The sequence below is a fragment of the Terrapene carolina genome, unplaced genomic scaffold (assembly GCF_002925995.2).
Source record: "Terrapene carolina triunguis isolate 2854851 unplaced genomic scaffold, T_m_triunguis-2.0 Scaffold247, whole genome shotgun sequence".
Lineage (NCBI taxonomy): Eukaryota > Metazoa > Chordata > Testudines > Emydidae > Terrapene > Terrapene triunguis.
This window is the reverse complement of record NW_020664598.1, coordinates 17339641-17354699: the sequence shown is the minus strand read 5'-3', so window position 1 is coordinate 17354699 and position 15059 is coordinate 17339641. Positions and strand designations below refer to the sequence as shown.

The 15059-nt window shown below is 41.2% G+C and overlaps 1 protein-coding gene across 3 annotated transcripts in view; it reads right to left on the bottom strand.

Annotated features, from left to right (window-relative positions):
• DENND5B (DENN domain containing 5B) overlaps positions 1-15059 on the bottom strand; it is a 177670-nt gene that overhangs the window by 53816 nt on the left and 108795 nt on the right. For all 3 annotated transcript variants that reach the window (XM_024202591.3, XM_024202593.3, XM_024202594.2), the window contains 4 exons: positions 13869-14056; positions 9204-9740; positions 7469-7700; positions 4015-4165 (listed from right to left, as the gene is read on the bottom strand). In XM_024202591.3, coding sequence (XP_024058359.1) covers positions 4015-4165; positions 7469-7700; positions 9204-9740; positions 13869-14056 — 1108 coding nt within the window. The remainder of the gene's footprint in view (positions 1-4014; positions 4166-7468; positions 7701-9203; positions 9741-13868; positions 14057-15059) is intronic.

The following is a 15059-nucleotide window of genomic DNA, read 5'->3' as shown; positions in this document are numbered from 1 at the left end:
AAATTTGACTGCAAGAGAGAGATGATCTCTCTTGTATTTTGTTATGCCCTTTCAAATTGCAAACTTAGCTGCTGCTGCCCAGGCCAAGGAGTTTAATTTGCAAATGAATCCTTGATGTACATACTGACTATTTTAACACACACATGTATAAATCTTCTGAAGACACACAGACTAGGTTGATTAAAAAAACAAAAAACAAAACCATCTGGGATACATCAAGCCACAAAGTTGGGCAGAAGAGGGGGGTAAAAACCCATCATCAGTTAGCAGAAGGCACACACTGAAGGCCTTGGGCTAATCAAATGTGACATTTGACTATATTAGGGACTATGATAAACTTAGAAACTTGTTTCTAAAACCCATGGGAACCTAAATGTCCATGGGTTTCATGTCAGAAAAATTATGTTTGGTTACTTGCAGAAGACATGAAAAGCTTTCCAAATAAGGGCAATTATCCAGAGGTACAAAATCTTTAAAATAACATTTCCTACACGTACATCATACTGCTCATGTGAAATGTGAGGAAGCAGAAAGATGTGTCCCTTTGTTTATAGGAAGTTCCATTTACCTGTTTTTTCTCAAACATGTAACGTGAGGAGATCAAAAGTTTGCCATCTTGTTTGACATGGCTTCACAGTCACTAAACAGGATTTCAATGGAAGAACTTTTAAAATACTCTGCAACTTGAAGGCCAAAAATGGCCTTAATATTCAATCACACTAAGCTAACAGCCATGCAGTGAAAAAAACCTCTGAGGTAACTACCAGTCTTCAGGAAGTAGCATCTCAGAAAGCCATAGAGAAAATTCGATTTACTACGGTGTTTCAGTAGATCCATTAACAGTCTGCAAGAGTATACATCAGATTTATGCAGACTGGGAACCCTTGTCCTCTTATTGCTGATTTAGTAAACTTCACATGACTGATGTTGTCACAGAGGTAACAGATAGCTTAAAGCAGTACTTCCCAAAAATCAGGGAACTTCCAGTGTGTGAAGTGAGTAAAATACAGATGGTCTGAGTTTGCAGAAAGCATGAAACAATAGCTGTGAGATATGAACTTCCCTTTCATTTCAATGGGTGCCTACTCAGATGCCAATCACAATACACCTCTACCCCGATATAACGCAACCCGATATAACATGAATTCGGATATAATGTGATAAAGCAGTGCTCTGCGGGGGTGGGGCTGCGCACTCTGACAGATCAAAGCAAGTTCGATATAACGCGGTTTCAGCTATAATGCGTTAAGATTTTTTGGCTCCCAAGGACAGCGTTATATTGGGGTAGAGGTGTCCTTTAAATGCCAATATAGTCACTGCTCAAAAGATGCAAGAAAGGAAGGCAGCAACACATTATGAAGTTCTACGCCAGTGTTTCACAAAGTGGGACACGGATGAAGAACTAGCTGGGAGCAGGGAGTTGGAGGAGGGAAGAAGATAAGATGTGTAGGCCTTTAACACTACATTGTGGGGTTGCAAGGGTGTGTGTGCGCGCGTGTCAGAGCAGGAGGTGGGGTAAGGTCAGAAGGGACCATGTGATGTTCTAGTTTGATTTCCTGTATAACACAGGCCATAGGACTTCCTTGAATTAATTCCTGCTTTGGGTCTAATAGATGTGCTTGAACTATACAGGGCCGCCCAGAGGATTCCGGGGGCCTGGGGTCTTCGGCGGCGGGTCCCGGGGCGGAAGGACCCCCTGCTGCGGGTCTTTGGAGCACTTCAGCAGCGGGTCCCGGAGCGGAGGGACCCCCCGCCGCTGAAGACCCGGAGCGGAAGAAGCTCCAGGGGCTCGGGCTCCACAAGAGTTTTCCGGGGCCCCCGGAGCGAGTGAAGGACCCCGCTCCAGGGGCCCCGAAAAACTCTTGTGGGGGCCCCTGCGGGGCCCAGGGCAAATTGCCCCACTTGTCCCCCCCCTCTGGGCAGCCCTGGAACTATAGCCTATCTTTTAGGAAAAGATTCAATTTTTGATTTAAGAAATTTCCAGGGATTGATTGTCCATTACAACCCTTGTTAAATTGTTCCTGCAGTTTATTACCCTCATTGTTAAAATGTGCACCTTATTTCTAGTGTGAATTCGTCTTGCTTCAACTTCCAGCAATTGTTATACTTTTTCTGCTAGATTGAAGAGTCTTCTCTTATCATAGTTCTGTTCCTTAGGCCTACGCTAGGAAATTAGGTTGGTATAACTACATTGTTCAGGAGTGTGAAAAATCCAAACCTCTGAGCAATGCAGTTAAACTGATCTAACCCCCTGGTGCAGATAGCACTAGGTGTATGGAAGAATTCTCCCACTGACCTAGCTACCACGTCTTGGGGAGGTGGATTACCTACACATATGGAAGAACCCCTCCTGTCAGCATAGGTAGTGCCTTCACTGAAGCACGGCAGCATTTTAAGTGTAGACAAGCCCTTACGTAGGTACTTACAGGCCGATTAAGTCACCCTTTACCTTTCTGTTTGACAAATTAAATAGATTCAACTCCTTGAGTTGTCCCCGATGAAGGCAGGTTTTCCCAATCCTTTAATCATTCCAATGGCTCTTCTCTGAACTCTCTCCAAATTTCTCCTTCTTGAACTGTGGACACTAGAACTGGGTATTGTATTCCAGTAGCGGTTACACCAGTGCCAAATACAAAGGTAATATCGATGTTTATCAGTGACCTATCCTCTTTATTTACCACTCCCTTGGTCTTTATGCCACCTACCAGTGGATTACTTTATACTTTCTTCTAGGTCATCGATAAAAATATTAAATAGCATAGGGCCAAGTACTCTAGGATCCCACCAGAAACGCTCCCACTCAATGATGATTCCCTACAGTTATATTTTGAGATGCATCAGTTACCCAGTTTTAATCCAATCGATTTGTGCTATATAGACTTTGATCATTCTACCAAGTCAAATGCCTTATAGACGTCTATTATGTAAACCCTACTACCTTTATGAACAAAACTTGTAATCTCTCAAAAGAAAGTAAATTAGTCTGAGAAGATCTAATTTCCATAAACCCATGTTAACTGGCAATTATATTACCCTCTTCATTCTTTGTTAATCGAATCCTGTATTAGCCATCCCGTTATTTTGTCCAGGACCTCAGTCATACTGATTGCCTGGGTCATACTATTTATTTACCCTTTTTAAAATACTGGCACCACATTAGCTTTATTCTAGTCATCCTGAACTTCCCCCCCAGTATTCCAAGACTTACAGAAAAATATCAACATTAATGGTCTAGCATGCTCCCCTGCCAGCTATTTTAAAAATCTCTAGTGTGCAAGTTATCCTGACCTGCTGATTTAAAAATGTCCAACTTTAGTAGCTGTTCTTTAACATCCTCCTGAGTTACTGTTGGAATGGAAAGTATTTTATCACCATTATCCTATGCTCTGAATACAAAATCTGGCTTTTCCCCAAATGCAGAACAGAAATATTTATTAACATTTCTACATTTTCTGCATTATTATTGACACTTCTACCATTTCCGGCTAGTAATGGCCCAATATCATTATTGGGATTTCTTTCATTCCCAATATATTCAAACTCCTTAATGTCCTTAATTTGGCTGATCACGGATTTCTTCTCATGACCTTTTGCTTCTCTTAAAAATTAATATACATTAAATGCCAGGACTTGTATGTAGTCTTAGTTCTGACTGATGGTCTAAGTAGCATTTTAAACTTATATTAAATCAAGGACAAAACTAAACAATACCAAGTGTGAGGTGGACCCAGTAAATATATGATGTGACCGAATCAAACAAAACATGACCACTGAGTATCCATCTCAAAAACTAGGATTAGCCAGAGCTTAAAGAGCCACCATAAAGTCAGCTAGCTGTGAACTCAAAAGTTGCCACTTCAGAGAAGATAGAAATGGTGAAAGCTGCCCCAGTTTCACTGGGCTGGAAAGAAATACCCATAATTCCTGGCTTCTGTCCATAGAGTGAGTCAATCGTAAGGGAAACCTGGTTAGTAAAACATCTTCAGAAGTCCAGGAAATAATGAGGGGGCTTACTTGTTATTGGTAGGTCCTGTTGCCAGCACATCTGATTGCAACTTTGGGAAGAACCCTTGTTCGTATTTGCCTTGACCGATCTTCATATCAAGTAAGTGTGGGTGGATGGCAGTGTGATCAATCTTCATTAGCCGCTGTTCAATGGATTGGGCTGCAAAAGGTATGCATACATGAATAATTACTTTAGGGTCCTAATCTAAAGCATGCGCCACAGCAGGGAACTTAACCATGCTCTGATTTTGTGTAAGTTCTACAGTGAATTAATTGATCATTTTAAAGTATCAGAGGGGTAGCTATGTTAGTCTGGATCTGTAAAAAGCGACAGAGGGTCCTGTGGCACCTTATAGACCAACAGAAGTACTGGAGCATAAGCTTTCGTGGGTGAATACCCACTGCGTCAGACGAAGTGGGTATTCACCCATGAAAGCTTATGCTCCAGTACTTCTGTTGGTCTATAAGGTGCCACAGGACTCTTGGTCATTTTAGTTACAGCAAGCAGTAAACTTTCTAAAGCATGTGTATATATTAATGTAGAGAAGGACTTGCATGCATCTTGAGGAGTTCCCTCTCCACCACTAAATTAAGAGACAATTTTCCTTTCCCCCACTCCACCCCCCCAAAACCAGCTCTCCCAGCTGACCCTATGGGACTGCTCAAAGGAAAGAGTTGCTGTAGTGGAGTGATGAGAGGAACATAACGGTCACTGCGTAAACATCCTCCTTCTGCAGTACTTCTAGTCATGTCAGCTGGGGAAAATTAATGCCCAGAGTGTGGCATCAACAGAGTTCTAAAACTGAAATGCAGAATAGTGCAACACTAGGTTATTCAACCTACTGGCCATTCTGCAGAGCAAGGAACGCAGTTCACGAATACACAGACTGACAGCTAATGACATTTTATTTTGCGGGAGGGGCAGAAGCACAGTGTGATCACAAGAACATCTCTCAAATGCTTCATTTATGAAAAATGAGGAAATGTTTGTGCTGTTATTTCATTTTTAATGTCACACTAACAGTTATTAGTGCATGGACAGGTCCGTTACAATAATTCTTTAGATCTTGAAAAACTACTACTGACAAAAATGAAACAAGCAGGCATTTAGTGCAGACTACTGGTAACAAAAATATATTTGAGGGAAAAGCCACTTTTTGTTGTTGCTGAGAAAAGGAACAATCAACCTGAGTCAATGGGTCAGATTTAACCATCTTTATCACTAAAACTTTTTATTCTAAGACTAGCTCAGTCACCTAAAGGCTAGCAGTGCTGTGTTATTACACCAGAGGCCCAGGTTGTATTCTCAGTCTATTTCCTTGGGCAGGCAGGACCTGGGAGGCCAAACTCTGGCCTTGGAAGAGTCCTCTGATTACAAAGTCATTCTCCTGAATCTAAATAAACAGTCACTGATAACCACTTCTGAAGAAAGTCCTACCCAATCCTCAGAAGGATTAAGGGTTGTTGGTGACTACCAGGAGGCCTGAAGAGTGGGGAGTGTAATGAAGGGGAAAAAACGAGGAGCCCTCAAGGCTATGACAGGGAGGCAGAAAGACTCACCAGAAAACAAAGGGTGACATTGAGGCCCCATTGAAGTCAATGGGCGTTTTGCCATTGGCTTCAACGAAATCAGGATTTCATCCCAAGTCTCCAGCAAAACGGGACCACACATTCCAAACCAGTTAAACTTATTGATTCACAATAAGCAATGAATATGAATGGAGAAATTTGTATTTGCCAAACACTACTTTGATTATTCAGCTCTTCACAGCCTCTACACTAAAGTAAATGGTTTTTTTAAGTCAATGATTCTAAAGATGAATAAATATGCAAGATGGAGAAGTTACAGCTGTGACCTAGACTATTTTGTGAAGAGCACATCCCACAGCCCTTATCCTACTTTAGAGAGTTGTGACGGAAAGGATGCTGATCTTTTGGTATTTTGTTATTAGAACATTTCTCAAACAGGGGGTCCCCATCCAAAAGGGGGGAGGGTAACAAGGCTATTGTAGGGAGGTCATGAGATCACAAAAAATATTGCCAGGGAGAGCTAGGAGAGAAAACGGGTACAGCAGCCTCCACTTTCTGGCCACCCAACTCTGAAGGCAGCGCTGCCGCCAGCAGCTGCACAGAAACAAGGGTGGCAATACTAGGAGTATGTTCCTATGAGTATGTACAGTAATTTGCTATCACTTTGGGGGAGGGAGGGCTGTCACAACCTGAAATATTTTCAAAAGGGCGGGAGGGGGGGGGGAGCAAAAAAAGTTTGAGAACCTCTATTAGAAACTATTGGTTTTTTAATATTAATTTTCACTTAGTCTTAGTGTCTTCTATTGTTGATAGCACAAAATACTGGGAGGCACAAGAATGGAAGATTAAATGCCTGCTCTGAGGGTTCCAGAAATAGCTGGTTAGAGAAACAAGTGATTGGTGCTGGGTTCACGATTCATGTGACCGATAAACATGAAGGAGACTTGCTATTACTATCATCTTGCTGCCTTTCACGATACAGAACATGAGGTTCCGGTGCCACAATATCAACAGAAATAAGCCGTTGGATAGATAGCCAACCTGCAAATTAGAACGTTTTTTAATCAAAGACGACATTCCTACTGTTCTTCTATAAGGTAGGAGAATGCTGAGTTTTAGCAACAGTTAAAAAGCTTTATATACATTAAAACACATTTGAAAGTAATTTCTCTAGCATCCTAATAGTTTTAGGGATACATTTCCGAAGTGATATGGCGGAATTTAGCTGCACAAATTCCCCAAACAACGGGTGCTGCATGGCTAAATCCCTGTGTAGGACTTTGGGGGGTGGAGGGGAGAAGTGTCCTGTGAACATAAAGAATTAAAAATAATAATAATAAAAAAAAAAAAAAAGCCTCTAGTGCACTGCACATTGTGGAGTGATACTACGTCACCAGAGCAACCAAAGGCTCAATTCGTAACTGTTTCTATTAAGATTTCCCCATTTGATTCTTGGGCCCCTCACCCCCACCCAAAACAGAATTTGTGATTCAGTCCATTCAAAGCTGGCTCCTTATGAGAGTAGATGGAGGGGGAGTGCTGCCACAGACCTTGGCCCAGGAACTCAGCCTTTTAACCCAGTGCTGCTCCTGAGAGTGGCTGCCCATCAGCTTATCCGAGCAACACCAAAAGCTGTTTGAAGTCAGGGAGAGAGACAGCGACCACAAAAATCTGAAACTCATTCTAGAATTCCATGAAATAAAGTCGGGGAGGGGAGGAGGGCGGCATGGGCTGACTCTCCCTACATCTTTAGTGTTTAAAAAAAAGCTTCAGTAGCCAAAACAGTGACAGTGATAAGTCCTGCTTTCACTTCAACAAGCCGCTCATCTCTCTCTCAAATGGCTGAGAACTAATTTGTTTAAAGGACTTCATTCTCCCCATTGTACCCCTGCATTTTATGATTGAAGTTGAGCCTTGACAGCTCTGGACATACCTGCTTCTTTTAAAGTGCTGCATTTCTGGTATATCGATGTCCGCAGTGCAGGAGCCCTTACATTATACAGTCTAATTTTCTCAATCCTGGAGTCGAACACCCGCAGAAAGGGGTCCTTCTCTTCCCACTGGGACATGATCTTATTATCTATGAAGGTTGCAAACATCTGGGTTTCAATGAAGTGTGAGAGGAATGGCAGGTAAGGCTCAGGCTGGTCCGACAGAAAAGAAGCCTGCAATAAAGGATAGTTAATTAGTGCCCTATTAAACAACCCCCTCCTATGCTATAGAACAGAGACAGAAAAGACCTACTAGTTCATGTATCCAAGAGTTCCCAAACATACTCACAGCGTGGATCCGGACATCTTTCTGATAGCTACAGTAATTACTCGGGTGGAGAAATATTTAGCGTACTGTTTAGCGTCTTTTAGTGCAATTTAGCATCTGGAAACAGGAAGAGCCAGCATCACATGACATCTCATCTCCCTCTGGACCCCTTTCAAGTGCACACAGTTTGGGAACCTCAGATATCCTTTGTCTCCTTGTCAGCACACTACTGTGTTTACAAGGCTAATTAGCATCCACCTACTACCTGTTTCTATTAGAGACAAGGAAACAACTGTTTGATACAAGGATAAAAGTTAGGTAAAGCTCCTGAATGCATTTATGCAATCTCAGGTTGTAAGGAAAGAAGACACCTAGGCTAGGATTTTTAAACCTGACTAAGGGAATCATCCGCACAACTTCTGTTAAAATTGAGTTGTGTGGCTAAATCCTCTACTCAGGTTAGAAAATCTCAACCTGACAATCCACAGAAACAGACAGCATCTGTAGAAATGCTAGAGAAATTAGCCTAGTAAAACAGTTTTTTTTTAATTTTTTTTTTTTGGAGTGGAACAAGCTACCCTCATGACAAATACTGATAAGCTAAACATATTAGAGGCAGCATTTCTACTTTTTGTCAAACCTGACATAAAATCATCTTTTCATTTTTTCTTCAATGTTAATCCTCCTAGTGTCATACTTAGCGTAGGATTTGGATATAAAAAACAAAGCTGACGCTATAGGAGCGCTCCTGCTTACTTTAAAAAGCGACACTGAAATAAAGTGATGTGACCAGTCATTCAACGTTTCTTTTACTAACATGTCAGATTTTCCTCATCCACTCCCCAACCTCTCTCAGCCTACTTTTAATTCTTCACAAAGCTAAAGTTACAATGCTAGGTTTCTGACATATCTCTTTCCATAGTTTGATATTGCAGAGAGAAAAAATTGAAAGTTTCACTGCAAAGCCACATAAGAAAAAAAGAAGTCTAGATGGAAAGCAAGGGAAGTACTGCTTAAAAAAAAAATAATAATAATAATAAAAATAATAAAAAAATAATAATAAAGGTCATGATAAGAGTATTTCTATTTTAAGTTTCATGAATGCACCTATTCCCACAGTACGAGAGTGCTTTTGTATCACTACGCTTTGAACAAAGTCACAGGTAATGCTCCATCAACTGCTTAACCACCAGCTAGAATTGTATTTGCATCTACAGGCCAGACCCTCGCTGATCGCTCCACTGACTTCAATGGAATTATGCCAATTTACACCAACTGAGGGTCTGGGCCTGTATATCAAAGGGCACAGGACTCTCTGTGGAGTGGATGAGCGATCAATAACTAACTAAAACGTAGCTATTTCACCCAACAGCAGTCAGCTAAGCCATGAGGCTTCTGGTTGTTTTTACTTTGTCAAAGTTTTGCATCTGTTCCCTGTTTGTCAGCCAGGACTCCATATCCTGTGCAGCTTGAATGACGAAAGCCTCATAATCCGCGAACATCTGAGTGAAGCGGTTGGCAAAGACCTCACGAAGCTGCACATTTAGTTTATAGTCCCTCAGCTCCTCTTCTTCACACTGCAGTTTTACGTCCCTTTCCTTCTCTGCCATAGGAACTGTGATGGTCATTTTTTCTACCGTCACTCCCGTCCTCTTTGCTAGAGCCTGCAGACGGGCGATGGTTTCATTGCCTTTCAGCAACTCGTACATGTTGATGGTGTTACTGGGTATATTTCCGTTCTTCTTGTCATTGACCAAGTCATTAAGGACAAGATTCTTGAGTTTGGTGGCACTCTCACTACAGTGCAGGTTACCCTCCGGAGGGATTCCAAACTGAAGGAGAACCTCGGAGATTTCCTGAATAAACTCCAGTTTGTTCGGGAACTGGGGAAGTTCCTCTGGCAGCTCTATGAAATGATTATCAATATCCACAAAGCACAAGTTAGCCTGAAAGACCAAAAATAAAATAAATAAATACATAAATTACATATACATTTTTGAAAATGGGAAATTGGCTCCAAATTTATTTTTCAACCTCTAGAAAATAATCCCAGATCTTAGTTTGTGTTTTCCAACTTGATTTTTAAATGAACTACCAAACAAAAAAAAACAACCATACCAAGAGTGAGGAATTATTCCCACGTTGCCAGCTGGTGACATCCATTCTTACTACATTTATTGGGTTTTAGTGCTACATAAGAGCAGCAGCCATATAGGAAAGTGACTTAGGGAGCCCACTAGCGTATGGCCTTACTGAAATAAATCTAGGGACTAACTGATGGCAGTACTTAAAAATGTGAGACTTTATCAAGGAGGTAGACTGCACATCCTTAGAGCCATATGGAGGTGGGGGAGGGGTGAGCATGGTCTCATATGTGGAAAACATTTGGGGAGTCTGTGGGACAAAGGGACACCCCCACACACACTGCCCAGACACTGCCGGAGAGTCCCCCCCATAGGGTCTATGAAAGAGGGGGGGAAATATCACATTGCTCCCTCTGCCCACATGAACATTAGCCACAAGAGTCAATGTAGCTTCGGGCATTAATAACTTCTCTGAGGATTCTCCCTGGCAGACACTCCACCCAGGGGAGCCTCTGGAGCTAAGCTATCAAGAAGTGGGGGTGGGGAGAGGATCCTGCTGGATCAGAGCCACAATGGGGGAGTACAGGGCCTCCACGCAGACCCTCGGGGATCTGTCACATTTTAATGGCAGCATTCCCATTGAGGAACAAAATTTGGCTCCCAATGTGTCATGCAGGGAAATTTCCATGATGATTTCCTCATGGAGATTTTCTATTTCCCTCACACAGCTTTTAATATACAGGGATGCTTTTGGACCATGGATTTTAAAACTGTGTGCAGCTATCAGTCTACTCTAGTAGACACTTTATTTCAGAAGCTTCATAGGGAGAAAATCCTATATCTAAATTAGTTACACTGCAAGTGCACCCTAAGGAATAATGGAACAATGAAAACAGTAACTGATTTTCTTCTCCTGAACTGCAGCTTGCATCTGAAATCTACTGCCTGTGACTTCACTGTGCTGAATAAAGCAAGTGCTAAAACAAATCAGTTTCTCAAGGGTACTGCGTTCTAAAATGTTCCAGCCTGACGTAAAATCTGTAGAACAAGAGACCTACATATTCACAGGGTAACAGAAACATGTCCTTGTTAGGCTTTGAACTGATATTTAATTGGTCACCAAGACTCCTCTGGTTTCTCTAGTGCATCCTAAATGTCCACTCCATTTCTAACAAAATTATATTATATATTATTATGGGCTAATCCCCAGACCAGGTTAAGGAAATTAACTTTTCTTCCCCTTTTCTGAAGAGTTAATTTTCAGTAGGACAACATTCAATGCAACAACAACAAACCAAACCAAAAATAAAACCAAACCCCTAGAGTTACTTCAGAAAGTATTTTATTTCAAGGACATTTCTGATATTAATTATACATGAATCCTTTCTGTGATATTAAAATGCGCTGGTTAAAATAGAAAACGATGATAATAATGCACTATAATAAAGTTGGAAGACATGCAAATAAAATTATTGCTCAGTATAAAGCAATCTACTTTTCTTAACCTATGTATTTATGAAACGGTTAATGACCTGCAGGAGCACAATTCTTTCTATGCTCTTAGCTCAAAGACGGTCTTATCTATCAATATTGCATTTCAAAGGCTTTTTAATTTCAGCTCTGCATACGATTTACTAAATTTTAAAATGAGATTTGGGTTCAGAAATCCCTTAGGGTGTCCTGCTCACTTTCCTCTTCAAAAAACATCTGACGATTAAAGTAAATGCAGGGAGATTAGTAACCTTAAGAAGGCATGATGGCCAGTTGTTAGAATTTTATCTCTAATGCACAAATGGTTTATATTTAGACCAAGGGCTTGAAAAGCTGGCCCTTGGCCTGAACAATAAAGGGATGCTAAAGTGAACAGTATTTCATCATCACTCATGTGTTAGAGGATTTTCTGCTTGCTTTTTTTTTTTTATCTGCATGAAGCCCAGATCCAAAATCTTCTCTATTAAATTCAAGGTTCTTCCCCCCCCATAATTGTTATGACATACTGTATCAACCATGTACTATAACCATTTTTCAAACAAGATTAACCATTGCCCACATATAGAATGGGAGAACATAATAAAGCATCAAAAAATAAATACCCTTTAATATAGCACAGTTTAAAGCACAGCAAGTTTCACATGGTTAGGACACTTCATTTAAGAGAAGACTTATTGACAACAACCTTATTATCATATGTAAAGAATCAAAGTCACTTCCTCTTAACACTGATCAAGGATCTTTATTATAAAGCAATATTATCCCAGCACCTTTTCTCTGCCTCCGGCTCAGTGCAGAATTTCTGCCTAGAACATTTCCCAGCCCCATTCCTGCCTGGCTTCGTACTGAAGTACCCATCCTCAAGCACTTAAGGAACCATCTCTTGGTCACATAGAATATCAGGGTTGGAAGAGACCTCAGGAGGTCTAGTCCAAGCCCCTGCTCAAAGCAGGACCAATCCCCAACTAAATCATCCCAGCCAGGGCTTTGTCAAGCCGGGCCTTAAAAACCTTTAAGGATGGAGATTCTACCACCTCCCTAGGTAACCCATTCCAGTGCTTCACCACCCTCCTAGTGAAATAGTGTTGCCTAATATCAAACCTAGACCTCCCCCACTGCAACTTGAAACCATTGCTCCTTGTTCTGTGATCTGCCACCACTGAGAACAGCCGAGCTCCATCCTCTTTGGAACCCCACAACCATGTTTGTACAAAGTCTGGTACAATAGCACCATGGTGACTAGGTGTTACAGCAACACAAATAAGTCTTTAGGGAAACACCAAAAACACAAACAAAAAAAAAACACCCCCCAAAAACCCGTATTTATTGTGAAGGGAAATCCATATAAAGCCAGTTCAGAAGACAGGCTCTTTAACCTATTGCCATTCACTTCTCGATCACCACCTCAAATATGGCTCAGGCTGGTAGTAACCCAAAGTCACTACCATTATGATGGATGTCCAGTGGCTTATTTGAAATGAATGTAGTGGTCTCCGTCCAATTCTTACTCAGACACTCCATTCCTACCATCACAGTCAATGAAGAACTCACTAGCCAGCAGCCGCAGAGAGGGCAAGGACTGAGCAAGTAGATCCTCTCACTGTCAGAGGAGGCACACTGATAGGGCACCGTGGGGGTGGGGGGGGGTAAGTTTGCACTTTCCACAATGTATAGCATAGAGAGATCTTCCGTCTACAGAGCTGTAATTCGAGCACCTATAATAGTTACTAAATTCACATAAGTGTTTTAAAAGTACTCAGACATGCACTGATGCAGAGACCTTAGCTAAAAATATAACTCATTTAAGGCCAGGTGGGTGGTCTAGTGGCAGACCCAGCCTCAATTCCCAAAAGCTCATCCATAGGCAGGTAGGGTCTGGGAGTACAGAGGAAACAGCTAGCATATTTCATCTTGTGGGGGGGGGGGGGGGGGGGGGGGGCACATAAAGGCCCTGTACCACTTAACAGCAATCCTTGCATCAATTCCAGTGCATTGTCCCTAAAAGGAATTCCATCAAGGATTTTGACCTTGATAAAGAGTTACAGGGGCAGCACGTGAAGCAGAGAAGAGGAGGAACCTTCTGAGCTTCAGAGGTGCAAAAGTCCTTTTCCATACTCTCTCCATACCCACAAGCTGGTGGAGAAGAGATTGTCAGAACATTCTTTTTTATCGCGGTCACTGACTTTTCACTTTAGTAAGTCTGTCTCTCTGGAGGAGCAAAGACAAGAGTTTGGTATTTAAAAGGATTAACAGCAATTGTTGAAGTCAGGCCCATGTGGACTAATACTTGTGCAGGCTTTCCCATAGCATCTCTTAAGTTTGTCCTGCAAGATTCCAGCCTAGAGCCTCTCCTAAGCAGAGACTTACCTGTGCCAAAGTGATCGTGGGCATTTGTTTATGTTGTGGCAGCTTTCCAATGGGGACTAGAGTGAATAATAATTAAATATTTTAAGTTGGGTTAGTAAAACACAAAGATTGACAATTCCACGCAGTAGTTACCTCTTGAGGAAGTTCTAGTTTGGAACGGTCAGTTCCCTCTTTGGACTGAAGACCCATCAGGTAAGGGACAGGAGCATCAAGAAAATGCAGGAGAGAGGCAGGAAGGATGGGAACATATACATGTTGCCACTGAAACGGGAACAACAGTGTGGTGATCCCCTCTGCTACTGTCATCAGACGCTGATAATCTAAAGAGAAAGAAAAAAGGCATTCAAGCATCTCTTGACTTTAAGATTTGAAATCAGTTTTGTGACAGTGGGAGCTATAAAAGCAACTTAAGTATATTTTGCAATACTACAGATTTGATTTTAAATAAACCACTCTTTACTGCAACATTTTAAAAATACACATTTAAAAAAAATATTATCCCAGCAAGAAATTGTTGCACACAGAACGCTGATATTTTATCTAGATCTGTTCCACCGTGACCTGAATCAAAACCAGTTCACTAAAAGGTTCACTCATCATAGTACAGCAGGGAAAAAATAAAAAAAGATTTCGTTCAGTTCAATAACAGCATAATCTATGTGCAGGGGACATGAGAAGAAAGGAATGAACAGTATGGAAAAATTGCTGTCAAATCCTTTTTCACTCACAACTGCTTACGTTTTTTCAAGCATTTTCCAAGAGAGAAATCTAGATCACGCATTAATGGTAGTTTCCAGATGCTAACTCAGCCCAGCAACTGTTTTTAAGTTAAAACCTAGCGGATAAAACTCTAGTGAGAATTAAAATTTCAGAAAAAAACTTTGTGCATGCAGCACACCTATGTTCTGTTCCTTTTTCAAATTCATAAGTCAGAGTAGAGAGAGTTTAGTCCTGTGTACTGTTCCTGTCCATATAGACAGGTTTGTGCACTAATTCAAGTAAAATTTCATTTTAAGTCACCAATCCATGACCACATTTTAAAAATAAAGCTGGTAACTATTTAAACTTAATAGCAAGTTATTTTTTTCTTTAATACTCAAACAAAGTGATTAATTCAATGCCACTAGATATCCATTATATAAATGGGACAATCTAAGCTGCGCAGTGTAGTAAAGAGTGTATGCTGGTATCAAAGGGTTTGCAATGTTTATGGAAAATCTTCACCTGCAAAATTGTCCATTACCAACTATAAGCAAATGGCCATTGACTCATGACAGCCGTCAAACTATATTAAACAGGCTCATTACTCCTCCCCCAGATTGC